At 43.9% G+C, this 22613-nt stretch overlaps 2 protein-coding genes across 2 annotated transcripts; one reads left to right on the top strand and one right to left on the bottom strand.

Annotated features, from left to right (window-relative positions):
* Positions 1-708: 708 nt before the first annotated feature.
* Positions 709-3735, bottom strand: CST11 (cystatin 11). Its single transcript, XM_004686926.1, has 3 exons — positions 3511-3735; positions 2794-2898; positions 709-792 (listed from the first exon to the last, which is right to left on the bottom strand). Exons 1-3 carry the CDS (start codon positions 3733-3735, stop codon positions 709-711), a joined length of 414 nt encoding a protein of 137 aa, XP_004686983.1.
* A 12945-nt stretch (positions 3736-16680) lies between these two features.
* LOC101631286 (probable cystatin-16) lies at positions 16681-20254 on the top strand. Its single transcript, XM_004686925.1, has 3 exons — positions 16681-16881; positions 18863-18970; positions 20174-20254. Exons 1-3 carry the CDS (start codon positions 16681-16683, stop codon positions 20252-20254), a joined length of 390 nt encoding a protein of 129 aa, XP_004686982.1.
* Positions 20255-22613: the final 2359 nt, after the last annotated feature.

Genomic DNA, 22613 nt, shown 5'->3' with positions numbered 1-22613 from the left:
AATCTATAAAAAAAAAAAAGAACACCTGCACCTCTATGTTTATTGCAGTAGTTTTCACAATAGGTAGGCTACAGAAACAACCCAATTGCCCCAAAATAGATGACTGGATCAAAAAGATGTGTGTGTGTGTGTGTATGTGTGTGTGTGTATATATATAATTATATATATAAAATGGAATATCACTCAGCAATCAAAAAAGATAAATTCATACCACTTGCAGCAACATGAATAGAGCTGGAAGGGATCATGCTTAGTGAAATTAGCCAGAAAGAAAAAAGAAAAATACCAGATGTTTTCTCTTATAGGGGCAATGTAGGGGATACAAATAAAGGATTGGGGGAAAATGTAAGTCTAATTCTAGATTTTGGTATTAGGAAGTGCCTTTGCCTGCAAAAATAAGGCACATCTCCCACCTCAGCCATTATCAGTAACACAGGCTCTTATCTGTTAAAATTTATCCTTTTCGTCTTATTTTAAAATTTAATGACTTTCACTTGATGAGAGCATGAGGTCGGCAATCTGTCATCATATGTGCATGGAATATAGTTTAGAGCTATTCCTGTCACCTTATTTGTTGTTGGGTTCAAAGAATGGACTTGAAAACTCTAAGAAAATATTTGACAAATATTTATTTTCTATATTGAGAATGACTGTTCAATTGCAGGATGATTTCTCAGAGAGCGACCACAGGTGTGTGCTGCAGGGCAGTTAGCCATCATGGCAGGTTTTGTTCAGAATTTTGTACCTTTCAAACCAGGGAATAGCATACACTGAGAAGTAGCAGTTGATTTGCTAAAAACAGAAACATTATTAAAAAGATCAATATGCAAGGGAAAAGAAATGGGTATTAACAGACATGGATGGGAAAATTACACCATCTCATTATGTTGCCAATCTAGAAATGCTTTGAATTTTATTTTGACTCCAATCACTTGATAGTATGAAATCATCCAAGAAGATATTCTTCTCTTTGTTGTTAGAATTGGAGATGTCTACCCACCCTTATTTACCATGGGAACAATTTCTTTCCCTTAATTTTTACTAGTGTGTTTCTTAAGCTATACACAATTTTATTTTATTTTTTTAACTAAGGAAGGTCCACTGTTTTACATTTCTGTCATTGTTTTGGCAATGTGGGATTTCTCCCTTCAGGTATGGCATTGTAGCTCTCCCACTGCCAAAGCTCCCCTCCGTGCCCTCATCCCACACCCATTCTTCACCTCTCCCTCCATCTCCCCCTCCTCCCTAGAATGCTTCACAATTATGGTCTGTTTTCAAAGGTTGGTTTCAACGTTTGTCTTTGACCCTTTGCCTGTTTTTTCTGTATTCCACATACAAGTGACACCGTCTCTTACTAATGTATTCTTCCCTCCATACCTTCCCTTTCTTGGCCTCTACTGGTTCCCTCTTTCCTTCCCTTCCCTCCCTTCTCCCCTTCCTTGCCTTCTACCCTCCCTCCCTTTCCACCCTTCCTTCTTTCCATTCATGTATCTTCATCCACTCATCATCCTTTCTTTGACTTTTTTTCACCCAATTCATCATCTTTCCTCCCTTTTATCCTTTCTTCTTTTGTGTGTCTACCCACCAATCATTTCTTTCTCCTCTTTTTTGTTCCTATACTTTCAAATAATTTCTTTTTAATTTCTCTCTTCTCTCATAGTGGAAAACAATATACATATTTCACATAATTTCTTAATATGACATTACTTTCTTGTTCTCCACTTGAAAGAGTAGGATGGTTCAGAAACATTTACATTTCTTTCAAAATAGGAATCAGAATAAAAATTCCATCAATTCTACCTCTCACATCAGTGAATTCCTCTGGTTTTACTTTGTTGTTATTTTCAGTCATTCTTTTCATAGAATTCATAATTCTCTCCAGGGAAGAACCACAAAAAAACTGCATTGCAGGATTTTGAAAAGTTATCCTGTTGAAATTGTGTTGGGGGGTCATGGATGGACATGTTTTTGCACCGGGAACACCTAGACTCAGATCATTGTTACTGGAATGACCATATAATTTGTAAATGAAACTGGGACACATTGTAAATAAACAAGGATGTTATTAATGATTGCAATCAGAGTCTAGGTGTAAATCGGAACTATTCCAGGCAAGGCAAAATGTACAATCATCCTCATTTGGACTCACTTGGGTTAGGGGGCAAGCAGCAGGTTTGAGACTCTGAAGGTCTAGCATGGCCATGCACATTATGGTGAGGGTGGTTTGGCTGGCCTCCCTTGGATGCGACAACACTGGGTGAAAAAGAAGCTTGCAGGGGACCACACTACTGTTGTGGGATCAGGGGATGTGACGCCCCAGCATGAGCATTCAGGTTTTTTCCCCTCCCCCCTCCACTCTGAGTGGACTATTGAACTATTTCTGAACTTATTTTCTCATCTTCTCTTTCTTTTCGCCAAAACACTGATGAAAAAGCTGATGAGAGGAAAATAGCCCAGTGGTAGCTGTATACTCTTTCAGGCTGATGGATGTTCAGAAATCCAGCAGGATGCATCAGAAAGTTGTCTTTGCAGTGAAAATATTAAAATTAGCAACCTCCCCAGTACTTGGAGCTCAGCCACCTCAGTGCCTTCCTCTATGTTCTCAGTAACAAAGGACAAACCTGCTGGTCAGGACCCACATGTTCCCTCTTTGAGAAAGAAGTTATTATCCATACACCATTCTAAACGACCTTGACTATCTCCCCAAGGATTCAGTCTTACCTCATCCTAGACCACAGAAACTCCCCCATGAAAAACGAGGTCTTCCTGAGTCAATGTGCTTTCAGTTTTTACCTTATAAAGCTCCCCTTCCTGAAAGGTACAGTTAGTCATCTCCAGCTTTTGACAGGTAGTCCGCCTCATCTCCAAATTCACATGATACTCCAGGTGATCAGTAACCTGTGGGAGCAAGTCACAAGGAGATAAAAGACTTCTCCCTTTGTAATTATTTCTGGTATTCTTTAATGTGTTGCCCACAGTCAAGGGCCAAACCAGGACAGATGGGTGGGCTCCCTTTACCTTTTCGCATCTGACTCCCAGGATTCCTTTTGTCATTTGAGAACTAACCAAAAGCATTCTGTGGATAAAACCACCCCTTAGGTAACCCAAACAATGTTAGATGTTTGGAGAAAGCATCTGTAAACTTTGTGAAGGGTCAAAAGTAAACATTTTGTACTTTGAGGGTCATATGACTTCAGTTGCCATTACCCCACTCTGCCAAGGGACCCTCCAAGCCACCCTAGATGAGATGTGCATACAGGGTGTGGAGTGCCCAATGGAACTGCCTCCAAGTATAGGCATAGCAGGTTGAGCCTTGGGCTTCCATTTACAATCCCTGACCTGAGGATCATTTAGGCGACATGTTCATCTACTCCACTGAATTTCTGTTTCTCTTAAAATGCCCACTTCAAACTAAATAAGACTGAATTTCACCTGAATGGACTTACCCCAGAGTTCCAGCGGCCCCTGGAAAAGGAGCACGATGAGGAGACAGGAGGGGCTCACACTGACCTTCTTTAGAATCTTCAAGATCCGCACAATCCGGAAGTTGTACTGGTCGTCACTTTCCTTGTTGAACTGGCTGGTGACAAACTGCATGGTAGCTGACACATAGAATTCTGACATAGAAATTTCTTGGATGCTTATAAAGGTTTTCTTTCCTGCTTGGTAGGTGACAGTCACCAAGACCACCAGAATGGCTAGAAGGAGCTGGGGTCTCTTTTGGGATCTGGCCATCTTCCCTCAGCCAGGAACAAATAAAAGCACTTCTGTGCCTGCCTGGGGCTGTTCAGGTCCCTTGGCCCTTTCTAGTCGGGCCAAATTTAAGCACAGTGGTGGACACCCACAGCTCTCTTCCTCCTCCTTTTCCTCCTGCTGAAACTGAGAGAAGGGCAGGGGAGGCTTTAGGATGGTTGGCAAGCTCTTCCTCTCGTGCTTCTCACATATCTGGTATCTCACACACATGCAGAAAGGAAAACACCCTTCTCATCTCTTTTGGGTGACTGTCTCTCAGCAACACACTCCTCACACTGGCCTGACATTTTCTGGGTAGGAGCCAAGTCAGGGCCTCCATCTGCCATGAAGGCCGTGGGAGGCCTGGAGGGGCAGGAAGCAATGGAGACATGGGGGATGCTATATCCTGAGCAAAGGAGCATGAATGTGTGAGCTTGGTGTACACCACATCCTCCCTGGCCTCTTGAGCTTCCTTCTGACTTTTCACCTACTCTGACAAATTTTACATTCTTCCATGGCGCCTCAGTTTGACATATGTCTAAATAATATTCAGTAATATTTATATAAAACATTGCATACAACTTTATGGAGGTTCTAGATCCTTAAATCCTACCCATGGCACAAGCTCTGAATTAAGAAACTTCCTACACTCAAATGTAATGAGGCATTGGCCATGTTCAATGCTTCCCTAGAGGTGACCTTATATATCTGTGTTTGTTCTAGATCCCTATTTTCAGATAAGATTCCATTCCTACCTGGTTCCTGGAATTTTCTTGGAAAAAACTACTATAAACTTTTACTTCTCAACCAGCTTATTGTTGTCTTTCTCCCCACACCAGTCCTGGAGGGTAACCCATTCTGTCCCTTGGAATCCCAAGTTGGCCACCAAGGTGCAAACACCCCTTATTCACTGTTTCACTTGTCCCTTCTCCCTTGGCTTTTTTATGGTAATATGGGCCAGTGGACTTGATGTTAAGGGACATGCTTTCATGATTTACTTTTCTAGAACATTTATGTTATGAAAGGAAGCCTGTTCTTCTTGGTAGCAGGCTTTTCGCATCCCACTGAGAGTCATTTCAGATATTGAGATTGAAAGTGGGAGGGAAAGGTCAGAAAGGCTTCCAGATCCACTTTGGGGAGAGCATGTGGCCTTGAGTATACTGGGGCTCACCTATTGTGTCTGAAGCCACTGCTCTGTGGGGGATGTTCTCTTACTGTCAAACTGTCACGGCAGGTTGATGGGCACACTGAGAACATTGGAATGACTGTTTTCTGTTGTAGAAAAGGCAGGACATAAGCCAGGGTTACAGGGGTGAAGGAATTTACCAGAAACAGTAAACAGAAAAGGTAGAGTACTTGCAAGGGAGCAGGGGGCCAGATGGGAGATATAATCTGTGAAAAAGAATGACTTAGAACTCTTCTGTACTCTCTTGGGGTGCCAGTTTGTGTCAGTTATCTTCTGGAATGTGTCCTGACTCTGCTTTAGCATTCCTGGAACTCTGCAGTTCCGGGTCAATGTAGTGGGTCTGAGGCCAGGTCCCCATTAGCAATTGCCATTATCTATTCAGGCCTCCCAAACTTGCCTGCTAGGTAACGAGTGGGGTTTTAATATTTATTTATTTATTATTTATTTATTTTTAAAGATTTATTTATTTGCACATACAGAGTTGAGGTACAGGCTAGAGGTGCAGGGACGGTGAGAGGATTCACCAGAGACAGAGTGGGGAGCAGAACAGGCAGATCAACAAAGAACACTGCTGAGGGAAGCAGCCGGTGGGCCAGGAGCGATCTGTTGTGCCATGTGGATCACCTCTGGAGCAGGGATTGAATTCATACTGAAGTGGCTTTAGCTTCTTTGTGCTGCACTTTAACCCACTGCACCATCAGGGAGGGCCCGGGGTCTTAATATCTAACTTTGGTGATGACAATCTTACATTTCCTCTTTTCCCAAGAGGATAATGATAAATCTTTGAAAATGGGACAGAAGTCTGGGTTCTATAGCTGCTTTGAGTTGAATTTTGGGGAATAGAGATGGTTCTACCTAGATTATTATCATCTTGGGAAAGTGGAGAATGGGGTGCCAGAGGGAATGGGATGGTCATGCTTGGGATTTTAGGCTTGGGTCAATTTTAGCTGTTACGTTTTTCTCAAGAGACTATGAATGGTGTCAGTTAATGGCATACAAAATGGGCTACCCAAGAGCCCAGATCCTACAGTTCTACATATGTTTTTACCTCTAGGCCTTGATGCTTCATGGTTGATAACTCATGATCAGAAGCTGTAGTTTTATGGTCTATAAGTGGAATGATACTAAACAAAAAGTTAAAGAATGCAGGTCTTAGAAAGACCTGACGGAAGGGACTTTGTAAAAGAGATTGTAGTCCCTTTCAAATCTCTGGCTTGAGGGGGTATTGTGGCTTCCTAGAAAAGCTGTGAAGATTTTTTTAAAATGGCATCCTAACAGGGATGGCAAAGAATTCTCTGCCAGGAACTGTAGAGTCCCAGATTTTTGAAGGTGCAATAGCCAAAATGGGAGAATCAGAGAATTTTGTGTCCTCCACACTAATTTACTGTCTGCAGTGGCAGCTAATAGGGAAAGAAGTGGCTGCAGAGGCTCTGACAAAGCCTAGTTTGGGGTTTCGTCACCATGACCTGTCCTAACAAAGAAATGGGACATGAAGGGAAGGATCCAAAATGAATGTGTAAACATGGGATCTCGCAGTGGGCAGGGCAGCAATACTGTAAGGCATCCTGGCTTGGGTTGGCCTTCAATAGCAGTTAGGAAGGCAGTCACCCTGGGTTAATCCAGAGAATTGGAGTCATGCAGAGTAGATGCCTACCAGATCCACTAAGCACTAACCATTAAGCAGATCTCTTATCTGCTATTTCTAGGATAGGCAAGGTTCATCCACAGAGATGGTAAATAGGGAAGCCTGTCTCACCACTGAGAAAAGAAGGTCTTCTTCTCTTGTATCAGACTCTTAATAGTCAATGGCCACAGTGAAAGGCAGTTGCTGGCCACCCTGCCTTCCCATGTGGCCTGTGGTTTGGGCTGCTCCCTCCCTCTCTGGAGAGTGCCAGAATGCACTTTCTTCCAATGTCGTAGAGGGCCTAGCCCTGGGAGCTCTCTCTTTAGATAGTCACAAGTGAGGTGTCCTAGATGCTGGCAGAGGAAATAGAGTAGGCCCCTTCAGGAGACGCGGGCCCTCTAAAACTCCTCATATAGTCTCCAGCTTCAGGGATTTTTAAGTTCTTGGATCCTTATAGTTCATGCGGATACATCTCATCAACTGATATATCCTCGTGTCCCACAGATATCCAGTCAGCAAAACAGCTCCCTGTACTCAGAGCAAATTGACAAGGGGAGTCGACCAGTGCTGGGGTTCCAGGTGCATGGATGTGTCACCAAATTGTGCTGAGAGGGAGGAAGTCAGTTATCAGGACTCCCTCCTAGACTCTTAAAGGTAGCTGTATTTTTGTGTGTGTCTGTGTGTCTGGGGGCAGGTAGGCAAGGTGGGGCCATGGAGGAGAGTCTCAGCTCTCAGCCAGGATCCTCCCAACCTCCCCTAGAACATGTATCATCTGCCAGCTGTGCACATGCCTGCCTGGGGTCAGATGTAGGGCCTGTCCGCAGGTCAATAATTTGCCCTTTCTCCACTATGTTTACTTTTACTCATCCTCCTGGACACCATCCAAGGGTTGTCTCCTCTAGTGTCAGTAGTGAGTGGCCCTTCATCTGCCCAGGATGCTCTGGATGCTAGACCCCTGGGCCTGCTTCAGTTAGAGTACACTTGGCTGTCTTCCCTTTCTTACTCTTCCTATCTACTTCTGCCATGACTTTAAATCCCTAGGGACCATGAAGCCTTCATCAGTAAGTCTTTAGTGTGCACTGAGAACTCATAAATAATGTGCACACTCCCCAACAAAAAGATGTCATTGTCCTAATCCCCAGAACCTGATAGTAGCCTGTGTTATTCCTCTTCCCCATACCTACTCCTTCCTGGAAAAAGGGTCTTTCCAAATATGAGTAAATATCTTTTAATAAAAGAGATTACTTTGGACAATGGGGGGAGAGGAACCAATATCATCACAAAGGTTCTTTTAAGGAGGAGGCAAGAGTTAGAAGGCAGTGGAAGGTATCGAGACAACAGAAACAGAGAGATGTGAAGACTGATACTCCACTGGCCTTGATCGTGGAGGAGGGGTTGACCGCCATGGAATGCAAGTGGCTCTCGAAGCTGAAAGAGGTAAAGAAGGGGGTTTTCTTTAGAGTCTGTGGGAAAAAATGCCACCTTGATTACTGGCAACAGTCATTTTCTTCTGGTCTCCAAATAGTAATAAAGCAAATTCTAACCTTTAAAGGTGAACTGGATCATTATTTTGTCACTGAAGGTGGAATGTAAGACTGTTATCACATATGGTTTTATTCTCTCCTCTTTATTCCCTATTATTCAAAAGCTCAGTAAATCCTAATGCAGCTGAATCCCACAAAATCCACACATCATAATCAAACTACTGAAAACTAAAGGCAAACAAACAAACAAAAAAACCCTTCAACCCCACTAGATTAAAAGACCTGCTTGCACGAGAACAAAACTTCTATTATTACATTTTATACACTGAAGCACCACAGTCTTAACTTTTATTTTCAACCATTATTTACACACACACACACACAAAGAACTTAAAAGGAACTAATCACTCTATTTCCCAAATATTTACAACTATGTCATTTCCTCTATTCTTGGTGTTTCATGTTAACATTTGGTATCATTTTCTGTCTCCTTATAATACATGCACTGGCAATGAAATAGCTCAGCTTTTCTTCAACTGATAACATCTTTCTATCACCATACTTTCTAAGATATATTTTCACTAAATATGTAACTCTGGTTTGGCAGTTCTTCAGTACTTCAAAATTTTGTTCGACTTCTGGCCTCTGTGATTTCTGATGAACTCTTTACAGTCATTTGAATCTTTGTTCTAGAATCTCTGTTCTTCTATAAGCAGGATGTCTTTTACCTTGTTTGGTGTTTAGTGTTTAGTTTTCAGTAGTTTGATTATGATGTGTCTTGATGTGAATTTTATGGGACTCACCTGCCTCAGGATTTACTGAGCTTCTGAAATCTGTGTCTTTAGAGAAAGTTGGGAAAGTTTCAACCATTTTTCTTTTTCTTGTTCACACTGCATTTATTTTTTCTCAGAGTCCAGTGATATGAATGTTAGATCTTTTGATATTGTCCCATAAGTCCCTGAGGGTCTATTCATACTTTTCAATCCTTTATTTTTCTTTATTGCTCATAATGGATAACTCTACTGATCTTTCTTCAAGTTCACACCCTTTCTTCTTTTTCAATCTGCTAGTTAGTTCATCCAATGAGTTTACTTTTTTATATTTTTTCAGAAAGTAAGTAAAATTTTCATTTAGTTTTTACTTATGCCTTCTATTTTTTTGGTGTTATCCTTGCCCTTCCACTTATTTACAGAGTGCTTGCAATTATTTCTGGGAACATTTTGATAATAGCCGATTTAAATTTTTTTCATATATTTCCAAAATCTGAGTTATCTCAGCATTGGTTGCCTGGTTGATTATTTTTGCCAGTAGAGTTGAAATTTTCTTGGTTGGTTCTTCATAAATTGAGTTACATTATATTGTATCTTGGGCATTTAAAAAATATGCCATGACACTCCATATCTCATTTAAATCCATGGAAAATGTGAATATTTTTGTTTCAGCAGGCATTGATCTAGTTACAAAACAGGGGAAGAGAGGGCCACAAAAGGGCAGCAAGACAGGAGGCCAGATGGGAAAGGATGGAACAGCCACCCATCAGTCCCCCAAAGCCCAAAAATGCCAAAAACCAAAACCAAGTCTATAGAAATACAACACACATGCAGTAGGGGCCTGTTGGGCTATAGCCTAGCAAAGGACAGTGCCCAATAAAAGGACAGGTCACTGCCCGTGGGTTCTCAGTAGTGCATACAATTGCAAGAGACCTTAGGCTCCAGGGTCAACAACCATATGAGGCTTATTTTACAAACAGGGAAAAAAAAGAGTTTCTGTATCCATAAGTGGTGGCTACCTCCCCCAAGTAGCATCAGTGATGGTTACCACCAGTCACCAGGAGTACAGGACAACTCTAGCCAGTAGTGATGGTCACTACTGGTCCTTAGAGATGGTGTAGAGACACCCAGTGTTCACAGTTTTTGTTAGTTATTGGTTTATACCAACACCAAATAGCTTTTTGAAACTCCAGGGGCAGGGTCTTTGGTGCTCCTTTCAGGCTACATCAGAGACAAGACCAAGACCCAGTCTGTGACAGAGTCTTTTAGCTTTTCTTTCCTTCTCAAGGGCAGCTTCTGGATGCTTCTTTTCTTCTTCCTTTGGAGGCTGGAACTGACTTCTTCAGGGGCTGGTGTTGTCTCTCCTCAAGCTGGCATCATTTCCCCTCAGTTCACTCCAACCCTGGCATATTTTCTCTTTCAGGGTGCCCCACCTACAAGTCAGATTAGACCATTTTTCAATCCTGTGGCTGATTGGACCATTCACCAATTAGTCCATAGCAACTGATTGGTCCCTTCCGCAACCCAGGAAGTGAGCCTCACATAAAAGGACTCTGAGGAACAACTGCCACAGCGGACTTGCGTGAGAGGCTGTGTCCTGGTAGCAAAAGTCTTATTGGACAATTTAGCACCAATGAATTCATAGCTCACACTTGATTGGTCCATTCCATGATCCAGGAAGTACAATCTACACAAAAAATCTTTGAGGAGCAACTGTCACAACTGACAAAGAAAGCAGTTACTGAGCTCTGAGGAGAAATTGCCACAACTGACTTGGGGTGGAGCAACAGGTTGAAAGAACACCACCACTCCTGCTGGCTCCCACCAGTGAGGCAGCTGGGACCTGGTAACAGCTGGATTTAGGCAGCAAAATTTGAGCAGTCTTTTGTGGATTGTAGTTTGTGTCAGTTCCATGTTAAGGCAGTGCATGTGTTTGTATGTGTTGAGTGTGTGTCTTTCAGGGACCAATGTGGCTAGTTTAGAGTTTTGTGTGTGTGTGTGTTTAGGATCAGAACCACATCTATGCAGCTGCAATTCAGCCTAGGCTTCGGCACAGAGGTCTCTAATCCTCATGATCTCTCTGGCACTCAGGGCATTGTTGTGTCCTGTCCTGCTGAGTTTTTAAAAGTAAGTTTCATTTATAAAGAATCTCAAACTTAAATAAATTCTTTTATCATGAAGCAAAGAACTTTCCCCCTATAAACAACATTTGAGAGGAGGTTGACTAGTCAGGCTTTATCTCCCTGAACATGCTAGTGAAACCTGTCACACTCTCCTTAACCAGCCACAGTTGGTAAGGTTCTGTTCCCTCAAGCAAGGGAATCTTTTTTTTTTTTTTCCCAGTGGGTTCATTGCCAGCCATCTTGGTCCCTCCCTACTTCTGAAATAGTAACAACCAGACCCACTGAGAGCTGACGAATAGAGCTGTGCTTATAGCAAGCACACTTATTAATAGTTTATCATCCCAGAGTCAGGTCAGAGGCCTGGGATCAGGAAGGTGAGAAGAGGCTGGTAGTACTCCATCTCAGTTCGCTGCACTGGAATGGCAGTTGGTGGCATCTCTGTCTTTTCTGGTATCCTCATTCTTTACCAGCAAAGTTCTATAAGACACAAAAGTATTTTGTCAGATGCTTGGGAGAAAATTCTTATCATTTCTCAAATGGTGAATGAACTGTGTTGACATTTGGTCCTGGCTTTAGTTTATAGCTCAGCAATTGGGGGGAAAGACTTTAATTTGCACCACTCAAGAAAAAATGTCATCTAAATTTGTTTTTCAGAGCTCTGAAGAGGACAAAACATTCTGATGACAGCCAATGTCTATGTTGTGTTCTGTTGTTTCTATGGTTCCTTGGGAATGAATGATCTCAAATGTGTTCCAAGAATTAGACACTGCACAGGCATTAAATATATCGAGATGCTAGACATAACTTCAATAGTGGTCAACACTAGACCTCAGGGCTCTTGGACAACACTGATGTTTATGAAAGAGACGGTAATGCTCAGACCAAATAGGAGATGGAGATGACCAGAGTGGGAGAGCCCAGAAAGTCCAAAGCATGTTTGGGGAATGGATGCTCTTGCCTTCCACTCCCCTCGGTGACAGATGGGCACCAGAGGGTCATATCAGCAGGAGCAAGTTGTCCCTCAAAACCACATGCTTCTATTTTGGAGATTATGAATTTTCCTGAGGCTCTGATAATGTGGTAAAGTATACTTAAACTTGACTATTTTAGTCATTTTGAGTACAGTTATTTGGCATTAAGTACTTTCACATTGGTGTACAACTGCCATTCCTATCTATCACCAGAGTTTTCTTGGCTTCCCAAACTGCACCTGTTAAGGGAAAGGATGTCCTCAAGGAACTCTGTGCAGAGTTTTGTTGACTCCACCTTTTATGCCAGCTTTCTGGATTTCACCCCCTGCTCCAATGATTGGAAAACTACAATTTTCAGCAAAACCAAGGAGACAACTGTGAGAAATCAAGGTGGAGCTAAGCAGGCATTCTGGGGCTTTGAGGGATAAATAGAGAGCGGTTTTCAATGGTTGCTCTGGAGAGGAAATGGCGCTCTCTCTCTCTCTGGAGCAACGGCTCTCAGACTGTGTGACTGGGGGCTAGCAGTTTTGTTAACTAGAGCTCCAAGTAAGGGGAGCTAGTAAGATAATCCAGTTACCTTGTATCTCTTTCTCTTTCCCTGGGTTGCTCCTTTTCCTGTCCTCTTTTTTTTTCTTTTAAAGATTTATTTATTTATTCATACAGAACTGGGGTACAGGCCAGAGATGTGGAGGGTGAGAGGATTCACCAGAGACAGAGTGGGGAGCAGAACAGGAAGATCTATGAAGTACACTGCTGAGGGGAGCAGCGGGCGGGTCAGGAGAGGTCTGCCGCACTATGTGGGTCACCTATGGGGCAGGAGTTCATCCAACTCATGCGGAAGTGGCTTTAGCTTCTCAGTGCTGTGCTTTAACCTGCTGCGCCACCAGGGAGGGCCTCCTGTCCTCTTTTGTAAATAAACCCATTACCCTTTTGTGTGTGCCTGCAGAGCAATTAAATTTTAAGCTTACGGGTGAGGACCCATAGACAGGCAGCCTAGTTTCACTCTGGACTACCCTGTAACATACCCACTAAGTAACACCTCGGGCCCTGTTTCCTCCATCTCATGGAAATCACTATTCTACTTTCATTTGCTATGGATTTGTTATTCTAAACACCTCATAAAAATGCAATTATACAATATTTGTCCTTTTAGGATTGACTTATTTCACTTAACGTGTTGTCCTCAAATTTCATCCATGTTGGAAATGTATGAAAATAACCTCCCTTTTTTTTTCACTTATAACATCAGCTTTTAAGTAATTTCACTTTTAAAATAATACAATAGTTTATTTTTGCATCATTTTGTGCCTTTTTCCATCTCAGTTGTAATCTCTGTGGGCTTCCTATCACCAAATCACCCATGGGACATCACCATAGTCCAGTGTATTTCTCTTCTCCCACTGTTTTTTGATCCCTTTCCCCACTCCACTCCATAAAATGTCTCTGGTATATAGCTGTTCATTATTATTGTTATTTTCTCCATATTCTCCTTCTATGAGTGAAACCACCTGGCATTTTTCCTTTTCTTTCTTGCTTATTTCACTAAGCATGGTCTTTTCCAGCTCCATCCATGTTGCTGCAAAAGGCATGTATTTATCTTTTTTGGTTGCTGAGCAATATTCCATTGTGTTTATGTGCCACATCTTTTTAATCCAGCCATTCCACTTTTGGGCATTTGGATTGTTTCCATGTCTTTTCAGTTGTGAATAAAGCAGCAATAAAGATGGGGTGCAGATATCTTTTAGAATCAATGTTTTTGTGTCTTTTGGGTAGATACCTAGGAGTGGGATTGCTGGGGTCATATGGAAGCTCCATGTTTAGCAGTTTGAGGAACCTCCAAATAGTTTTCCATAGTTGGTTGTACTAGTTTGCATTCCCATGAGCCATTCAGGAGAATTTATTTTTCTCCATATCCTCACCAACATTTGTTGTTGCTAGTTGTTTTAAGATGTGCTGAAATCAGCCTTCCTTTTTAAGGCTGAATAATTCTCTGCTGAGTGTATATATCAGGGATTGCAGATGACCTCATAGAGCAGAAGCGCAACTCAGCTCTAAGACAAAGATTATATTAATAGTCACTGCCCCTGGGAAGACAGGTGGCGAAGGACAACTAGTTACCTGCTATACACTGTGTCCTCTCCATCCTACCTGAGTCAGGGTAAGACCTAGAGTGGAGAGAGTTGAGGGTGGGATAAGAGGAGACGTAAGGAGAGAAGGAAGAGAAGAGGCTTGGTGTAGGAGGCAAAGAGAAAGTGGGGGAACTGGGAGAAGAGTGGAATTGGTGACTTTCAACATCACTGGGGAAAATAAGTTCTTTTGTCTCAAAGGGAAATGAACAAATTGAGCTTAGTGTCTGATAAAAAAAGAACAAAAGTAGCTAACACCCCAGGATTTCAGTTGCAGTCATGAAAAGCTTTATCAGATGAGAAAAATTAAATGGGAAGTAAGCTACTTTTGAAGCCCCACTTAAAAACATTAAAAAACTGAAATAGCTATAATTTTATTTCAGCAATAATTCTTCAAAACTAAAGGCAAAGCAAAAATATCTTAAGCAATAAAAAAGAAGAGAAACCTCAAAAAATTTCAAATGACTGAAATTATTCAGAGTATGTTTCTTGGGACAACTACAGCAAAAATGACTTGGAAACATCTAACCACTTGTAAATTTAATGGCATATTTCTGAATAATCTGTGGGCTATGGAAAAAACCACATAAACATAAGAAAATAGTTCAAATTGAAAGAAAATGAGAACATGACATGTGGAAACTTCTGAGATGCAGCCAAAGCAGGGATTAGAAAAACATTTATGGTCTTAAAAAAAAAATCCAGATATTACTGGCAGTGCTTGGATGACATAAAGCAGAGATAAGAGGGAGGCCTGGCTGAACCCTTAGGGTAAGTTTTCCCAGGGAAGTAGAATTGTTTAATAAGAAGATAGTTTTTGGAAAAAAAAAAAGAAAAGGAAAGGAAACCTAGATGATATATCAACTGACCAACCAGAAATAAGTCCTTAAGAGTGATCTTTTAGGGTAAGGGAAATAATCATGTGGAAATTAACTAATGTTGAAGGAATTATGCTTAGCAGAAAGGGAAGTTCATTGCTAAATCCAGATAGTGAATGTAAATACAATATGATCGTTGTATTATGTGCTTTCAAATAGGTGGAATTTAAACCCCTGGTGCTAAAGCACAAGGAAGAAGATTAGGAGTAAGAGCGCTGACTCCTCAACATCACTGAAATGGTAGAGGTTACTTACAATAGATTTAAAAGTTAATGATGCCCATTTATAATTGCTGGAATTACAACATAAGAAGAGTGAAAAGAGATGTAACTAAAAAATCATTGAGAATAATAAATGTAATTAAAATATTCTTTAATAATAAACATCCTTGAGTAAGCCAAAAGAATGTAAGGAAGGAGAAAAAAGGAACAGAGACAAATGGATGAGTACAAAACAAATAGTAACATGGTAAATTTGAATTCTGACATATCAGTAATGGTAAATGCGCTATCAGTGATCAGTAATCTGAGTAATTATAAATGAAATAAATCCTCCAAATAAAATACTGTTAGCCTGATTTTAGAATTGATTTGCTGCTTCCATGGAGATGTATTATTTATTAAGGCGCCATCAGCAAGGAAAAAGATGCATAAAGATCTATCATGAAAATAGTGCTGATGTAGCTACCATAACATCAAAGTGGACATCAGAACAGTGGTTACATGGATAAAAAGGTACAGTCACAATAATGAAATGGCCTCCTGTTAGAAAGGTGTCAAATTCTAGTCGTCTAGGTACTTATTGGCAGAGTTTTAAAATTCACAGGGAGAATTGGGATAAAAAAAGAATAGAAAAATTCACGATCATAATCATAGTGGGAAATGGTAACTCATTTCTCAGTGAAAGGACATAAAAAGAGACTGAAACCCCAAATCAAATCCAGTTAAGTCAAACCCTATAAGTCAGAGTAAATATATGGAAGGCTTGGACAAAATGTCATACTGACACACATAGATAGCTAACCTCACCTGAAAATTCAGAATGCACATTCCTTTCAAGAGCATATAGAAATTAGACATATCCTGGGCCATAAAACAAGTCTCAACAAATGTTGAAGAAGGGAAATAACAGAAAGGTGGACTTGAGCCAGAAGTCAATCAGAGAAAAGGTGAGTTAAAACAACTGCTATGGTAGAAATTAAACCATGTGGCTGAACAGCTCACAGATAAAGAAGTCACTGGAACATATTTTAAGGTGGGAGAAAATGGGTGTCCCCAGATCAGGTGGGATGAAGAGGGTCAGGGCAGCCCTGTGCGGTTGGCCCCTCACCAACACCCCTCGCACCATTGCCGGCTGCACAGCCTGCACCCACTCACTCCTGGCCCAGCTGGTGGTGTGGGCTCCGGCCAAGGTCAGCAGGCTTGGCCACTGCCCCCACAGCCCAGGGATCATCAGAGTCTCCAGGAATTCATGTGACTCTGGTAGTCCTTGCTGCACTGAGGGAGGCAACACTCAGCAGGAGTGAACCTGCCGCAGCTGGAGGGAAACTTTTGCGGCACAGTCCTGGAAATGTGTGGAGACAGAAGTTGCATAGTTGGCCCTGTGTCCACGGCTTTTATGACGAAAGGGAGGAAAAGGGGATCCCCTGCGCTGTCTCCTGTTGGTGATATGGGGAGGTACAAAGCAGGGTGATGAGGAGGAGGCGTGGGCTGGGGCTGCACGGGACACCAAGCTGTGGAGGGGGCCCAACCACTGTGGCCACCCTTGGGTACTGAGGCTAAGCAGCATGTTCCTGAAGGTGCCGCTGCTCCTGGGGCTCATTTTGGTGGGCACTCATATCTGGACGATTCAAAAAGAATTTGAAGACATTAGTAAGAATGAGGATTATTTTGTGGGTTCGGTGGAGTTTGCTGTGGCTCAGTTCAATGATAACAGTGGGGAAGAGGATGCATACAAGTTGCTGGAAGTCAGGCGAGCCCAGCAGAAGGTGAGTGGATCCAAGGTCAGATTTGCTGATGAAGCACCCTATCATGGGCACGATATCCCAGGGGCTCTGATGTGGTGGGTCCCACCTGTGACCACATGCTGAGGAGACAGGAGGACGAACTCCCTCCCTGAACAGGGCACAGCCCTTCCCATTTGCTGACCCTCTGCCTCATCTTCGGCCACATACTTGCCTTGGGCCCAAGAGTCTACAGAGCCCCTGCACCAATGTTACTGCTGCTGAACTAGCCCTGAGCAGCTCAGGGTTAGGGTGGCCATCATGGGGCTACAGGTGCATGAGTGATGTGAGTGTGTGTGTGCTGTTGGGCACAACTGAGAGTCTTGTGTCAGTTGCAGGAATTCCTGAGACCCAGTCAATTTCCTAGACATCTCTAGGTCAGCTCAGTGAGGAGAGATCTTTCTTGGGTGATTGCTTCTGCGTTTGAGCTCCTTGTCAGTTTTCTTTCCTCTGTTTAAGGAAATAAAGTCATACCCCTCACTGTCCTCCTGTCGTAACGGGCACCCAGGACCTGCCTGCTCTACAAAGAGCCACCTGGATGGAACTTTGAAAGACAGGCCCTTGTGCAGCCAGCTCCTACATGAAGAGACAGTGTTCCTAGAGCCCCCTAATGCCCCTGCCTGGATGTCTCCCTGCCCCCCAGAAGCTGGGCAGGCTGGCGCTAAGCAGTGAGCTGATGGCCCTGCTGCTCGTTCTCCAGAGGAGGCTCCTCTGTGTGTTCTGGGTGTGCTGATGCGCATGCGTGCAGCTGAGTGGAGCTGGTGGTAGGATGGAGAGCGGGTGCCGGGAACCTGCTGTCTGTGTGTCCAGGGCGCTGGCGCTGTGGCTGCAGGTGTTTGGAGCAGGTGTGCAGCAGGCAAGCACCAGGTACATTTAGAGCTTATATACTTGTAGAGAAATGCACATGACATGAGTATGCTATATATATGTACACTCTTGTCTTCGCTGGGTCTTCTGTTTGCGTCTCCTTTATTTATTTACTTTATGTTATTATTATTTTTTAAAAGATTTATTTATTTGTGCATACAGAACCTGGGTACAGGCCAGAGGTGCAGGGATGGTGAGAGGATTCACCAGAGACAGAGTGGGGAGCAGAATAGGCCAACTGATGAAGTATACTACTGAGGGGAGCAGCGGGCGGGTCAGGAGAGGTCTGTCTTGCCATGTGGTCACCTCCGGGGCAGGAGGTCATCCAACTCATGCTGAAGTGGCTTTAGCTTCTCAGTGCTGTGCTTTAACCTGCTGCGCCACCAGCAAGGGCCCTGCCTTTCCTTTTTTTTTCATTTCATTCCTGAGAAGCATATATTTAGTGACTGTTTTATAAATTCCTTTTTTTTCTTGAATTGAGGTAATGTTGATTACAACACCGTGTTATGATCTGGAGTTTCTGGATCACATCCTTCAGGTGTATGTCATCACAAGCCACCAAGGTGGCGACTGGAAGTCCCCCCACAGGCCATGTGCCTCTTCGCACTTACTCTGCCCCCTTTGACCTCCTCCTCCGGTAGCCTCAATTCTATATTCATGTCTCCAGGCTTTGTTATTGGTTTGGTTTTATCTGAGTCTTTGTTTTATTTCTTCCTATTCCATATGTAAGTGACAACATCTGGTATCTGTCTTTGTCCTTCTGACTGCTTCACTTAGAACAACCCCCTCTAGTTCTACGAAAACAGTATGGAGATTTCTCAAAATATTAAAAATAGATCTGAATAGGATTCAGCATATAGATAAAATAATAGATCAAAATATGATTCAGCAATTCCACTCCTGGTTGTCTACCCAGAGAATGCAAAAACACATACCTGCTGTGTTCACTGCTGCACCATTTAGAACAGCAAAGTTATGGAAACAACCTAAGAGCCTTGAGACCAGATGAATGTGTTAGGAAATCTGGTACATACAGACATGGGAATACTGCTCACTGAGAAAACGGTAAGTTCTTGCCTTTGTATTTTCTTCTTGACAGAGGTGGACCATGATATTTTTAATGGATCTGGCGATGGGCCGCACAATCTGTAAAACACGTGAAGATATTGATGAATGCCCCTTGCAAGAAGCACCGGGAGACAAAAAGGTTTGAGAACAAAATCAGCCCAACATATCATGAATCTTCTTAGAATGAAAAGTAATAGCAAGGGAAGGATTTAGACCTATCTCCTTTCTTCTCATTCCAAATGTGTGAGGTTTTTCCTCCAAGTAATGGTCTGTGACAGCAGCTTGCCCTCTACTTTAACTCTCTCTGGAGGAGCATGAGCCCCACAGGTTTACGGTTCATTCTCAAGGGGCTGCCTCCCACTTCAGGTGCTAACTGCCACTAGTAGGGGCCCAGGTTACCCACAGCTTTATCCAACTTGGCTGCAAATCAGAGCTTCCCATGACCACCTCCCTCTTTGAGCTTGACAAATTTGCTAGGGAGGCTCACAAAATCCAGGGTGACACTTCAGTTTACTAAATTAGTGAAGGATATGGCAGGGATTACAAATGAAGGTATACTTAGGGTGAGTTCTAGGAGGGTTCTGAGCTCCCGGTAGATTTGGGGTGAGCTATCCTCCCCAGACTCTATACTAGTATGGTTTTATGGAGGCTTCCTCACTTTGGCATGCCTGATATTTACTTCCATTTCTAGTCTCTGTCCCTTCCTGGAGGATGGGGTGCAGGGCTGAAAACTCCATGCTTCTAATCATGGCTTGGTCTTTCTGGTGACTGGCTCCCATCCAGGAGTCATGTAGGAGCCCCCCAGAGTCACCTCAGCAGAACAAAGTATACCCTTATTGGCTCTTATCTCAGCATTTTATAAGGGTTTCAGGAATCCTGTGTCAGAAGCTGGGGCAGAGATGAACAGATAGTTTCTATTATCTCAGGCCTATGGAAAGGGCTTAAGAAATTCACCAGGGAAATGCCAATGTAGAATGAGGGATCCCCACTATGTCTGGTGCTCCCCCAGAGGAGAAAGGGTCAGCTGCTATTGAGTGGGGTAAGGGCGTGCCCAGCCGGCCCATCTCCTGGGCATCAGGGGCATAGACGATGCCCCGCAGACAGGGGTGTCCCCCCAGGCCCCTCTCAAGGCTCAGCCTCAAGTGGGTAGATTCAGCAACCCCTGTCCATTATCCAGGTGGAGGCTGGAGTGTCTCCCGTCCTGCCCCAGGCCACTGTTTGATTTTGCTTTTGTTTTCTTTGTAGGTTCTCATCCCGAGTTCCTATGCGCTACTTAAACAGCACTGTTTGCTAGGTGCTCTCATGTGCTGGTTGTTCTAATTTTTATTATCCCCTCTTTTAGGTGCTCTGTACTTTTATTGTGGATGCCCGGCCTTGGTTTTCCCAGTTCATCCTCTTGAACAGCACCTGCCTGCAAATATGATGCAAAGGAGTCCCTGGCTTCTCACAGCAGAAGCTCATCTTCCCCTGAGGATGGCAGGCAGTCTGCAGTCCTGGGTTTGTGTAGCATCTGCGAATTAAAGGCATTTGGAGCACTTTGGGGTCCCTGTCGGTTTTGTACTCTTTATGATTCATATTCTCTCATTCAGTGACAAGTGTGGGAAAATGTATTGTTATTGTCCTTACCTTGGCTGTAGGTGCAGTGCTGAGTGAACAGCTTCCCTAGGTCATGTGAGTCCCTCCTTACATCTTGAATCTTTTGTGTCTTCCTCACTCCCTCCCGCCACGCCTGCCCTCCCAGTGTGCGTCCTTCCATGCAGCCTACACCCATTCACCCCCTTCCCTTTCTGCCTCCCTCCCTCGTCCCTCCTTCCCTCCTTCCTCCCCTCCTCCCTCCCTCCCTCCTTCCCTCCTCCCTACCTTCCTTCCTCCCCTCCTCCTTCCCTCCCTCCTTCCCTCCCTTCCTCCTTTCTCCCCTTCCTCCTTTCCTCCCTCTTTCCCTCCCTCTCTCCTTCCCTCCCTCCCTCCTTCCCTCCTCCCTACCTTCCTTCCTCCCCTCCTCCCTCCCTCCCTCCTTCCCTCCCTTCCTCCTTTCTCCCCTTCCTCCTTTCCTCCCTCCTTCCCTCCCTCTCTCCTTCCCTCCCTCCCTCCTTTCCTCCTTTTTCCCCCTGCCTCCCTTCCTTCCTTCTTTCCTTCCTCCCTCCCTTCCTCCCTCCCTCCCTCCCTCCCTCCTTTCTTCTTTCCTTCCATTATTTAATACTTCAGTCTCTCCATGCCCCTTCTTGATTCCACTCTAAAGGAATTGTGTGGACCAGGTTCATAGTGAGTGATCCTTCTGCCAAGGGGCCATTCCCATCACAGGGGTGGAGAACATGTGACTGAAGCTGACAGAAAACTCTTTCCCCACCAGTTCTCTAGTATCTCTGAGGAAGGCTCAGCAGATGGCCATCCCAGATTCCAGCTGCCCCCTGATCCTATGTCCTCCGGGGGGGGGGGGTCAACACCATTTGCTATCACTGGAACAGGTCCTGTGGTGACAGACACCCATCTTTTTTTTAAGATTTATTTATTTATGCATACAGAACTGGGGTAAAGGCCAGAGGTGCAGGGGTAAGAGGAATCACCAGGGACAAAGTGGGGAGCAGAACAGGCAGATTGATGAAATACTGCTGAGGGGAACAGCGGGCCAGCCAGGAGAGGTCTGTCGCACCATGTGGGTCACCTCTGGGGCCGGGATCTAACTTGCACTGAAGTGGCTGTGTCTAGCTTGTAGTGCTGTGCTTTAACCTGCTGTGCCACCAGGGAGGACCAAGATTTATTTATATTTATGTATACAAGACCTGGGGTGTAGGCTAGAGGCATGGGGGCTGAAAGAATTCACCAGAGACAGAATGGGGAACAGAACATTTGGATATACTGAAATAAACTGCTGAGGGGAGCAGTGGGTGAGACAGGAGAGGTCTGCTGGGCCATGTAGGTCAGCTCCCTGGCCAGGGAGCAGACTTGTACTGCAGTGGCTACAGATAGCTTCACAGTGGTGCCCTTCACCCCTTGTGCCACCAGGGAGTTCCCAGATGCCCATCTTATGGTGAACATCCTAGAGATGGCAGAGAGAAGGTATGTGAGGTGTGTCTGGGGCAGAGAGGCTGTGGCAATGCAGTGGAGGGGCACTTCAGAAAGGAGAGGCCGAGGGATCTTTCATCTTCCCTTCCAGATTTCTGGGAATCTGATTTAAGCATCACTTATTTGAAAGTGTGTCACTTTCCTGATTTATCTGTCTGCATGATGTGTCCACAGACATTGAGGAGAGAGAGTTTTCCAGGCTTTCCCCACATTCTGAAAGGGGCATAGATAAACTTATGAGGGAGTGTGTGTGTGGCGCAAGACTGCTTTGACCACCCTTTGCTTCAGAGTACTCAGTCACAGAGTGGGGAGCCACTGTTTATGGGTCCTGTGCCAACCTAGGATAACCAGGCCCTGCTGAGCTCTTCTCTGTGTTGCTCACCAGTAAGTACCTTCACTTCAACACTCATTGAATTTAGGAAAACTTGGTTCCTGCTCTTGTCAGTTTTGCTCCATTTGAACTCAGATTTGATAAAGTTCACAAAGGGCTTTTCAGATGGTCCCTGTGTGGTGCCAGGCCCTTTACAGTTAGGCCCCAGACGCTGTTACGTCGCACCCTCTGCTGCTGACTAGTGAAACACCAGTGTATGAATAGAAGGTGTCTGACTCTGATTAGGGCCTCTGTCTGCTGGTATGGATCAGAAACATGCCCCTTTGGGGACAAGACAATAGCTCTGCTTGATGACAGAAGTTACCACAGTTACCACAGTTCTACCACA

Source organism: Condylura cristata, unplaced genomic scaffold (assembly GCF_000260355.1).
Source record: "Condylura cristata isolate star-nosed mole 26May11 unplaced genomic scaffold, ConCri1.0 scaffold00022, whole genome shotgun sequence".
Classification (NCBI taxonomy): Eukaryota; Metazoa; Chordata; class Mammalia; order Eulipotyphla; family Talpidae; genus Condylura; species Condylura cristata.
Note: the sequence above shows the minus strand (reverse complement) of the source record. Positions and strands in the feature narration are given on the sequence as shown.

What these genes read in the sequence shown, in the direction of transcription:
- CST11 (XM_004686926.1), bottom strand. Translation starts at nt 3,735, where the DNA reads ATGGCCAGATCCCAAAAGAGACCCCAGCTCCTTCTAGCCATTCTGGTG. An exon ending in TCTTGAAGATTCTAAAGAAG is followed by an intron (nt 2,899 to 3,510) that starts GTCAGTGTGAGC and finishes TTGCTCCCACAG; the next exon opens with GTTACTGATCACCTGGAGTA. An exon ending in AGGAAGGGGAGCTTTATAAG is followed by an intron (nt 793 to 2,793) that starts GTAAAAACTGAA and finishes TTCTGTTTTTAG; the next exon opens with CAAATCAACTGCTACTTCTC.
- LOC101631286 (XM_004686925.1), top strand. Translation starts at nt 16,681, where the DNA reads ATGTTCCTGAAGGTGCCGCTGCTCCTGGGGCTCATTTTGGTGGGCACT. An exon ending in TCAGGCGAGCCCAGCAGAAG is followed by an intron (nt 16,882 to 18,862) that starts GTGAGTGGATCC and finishes TCTTCTTGACAG; the next exon opens with AGGTGGACCATGATATTTTT. An exon ending in AAGCACCGGGAGACAAAAAG is followed by an intron (nt 18,971 to 20,173) that starts GTTTGAGAACAA and finishes CCCCTCTTTTAG; the next exon opens with GTGCTCTGTACTTTTATTGT.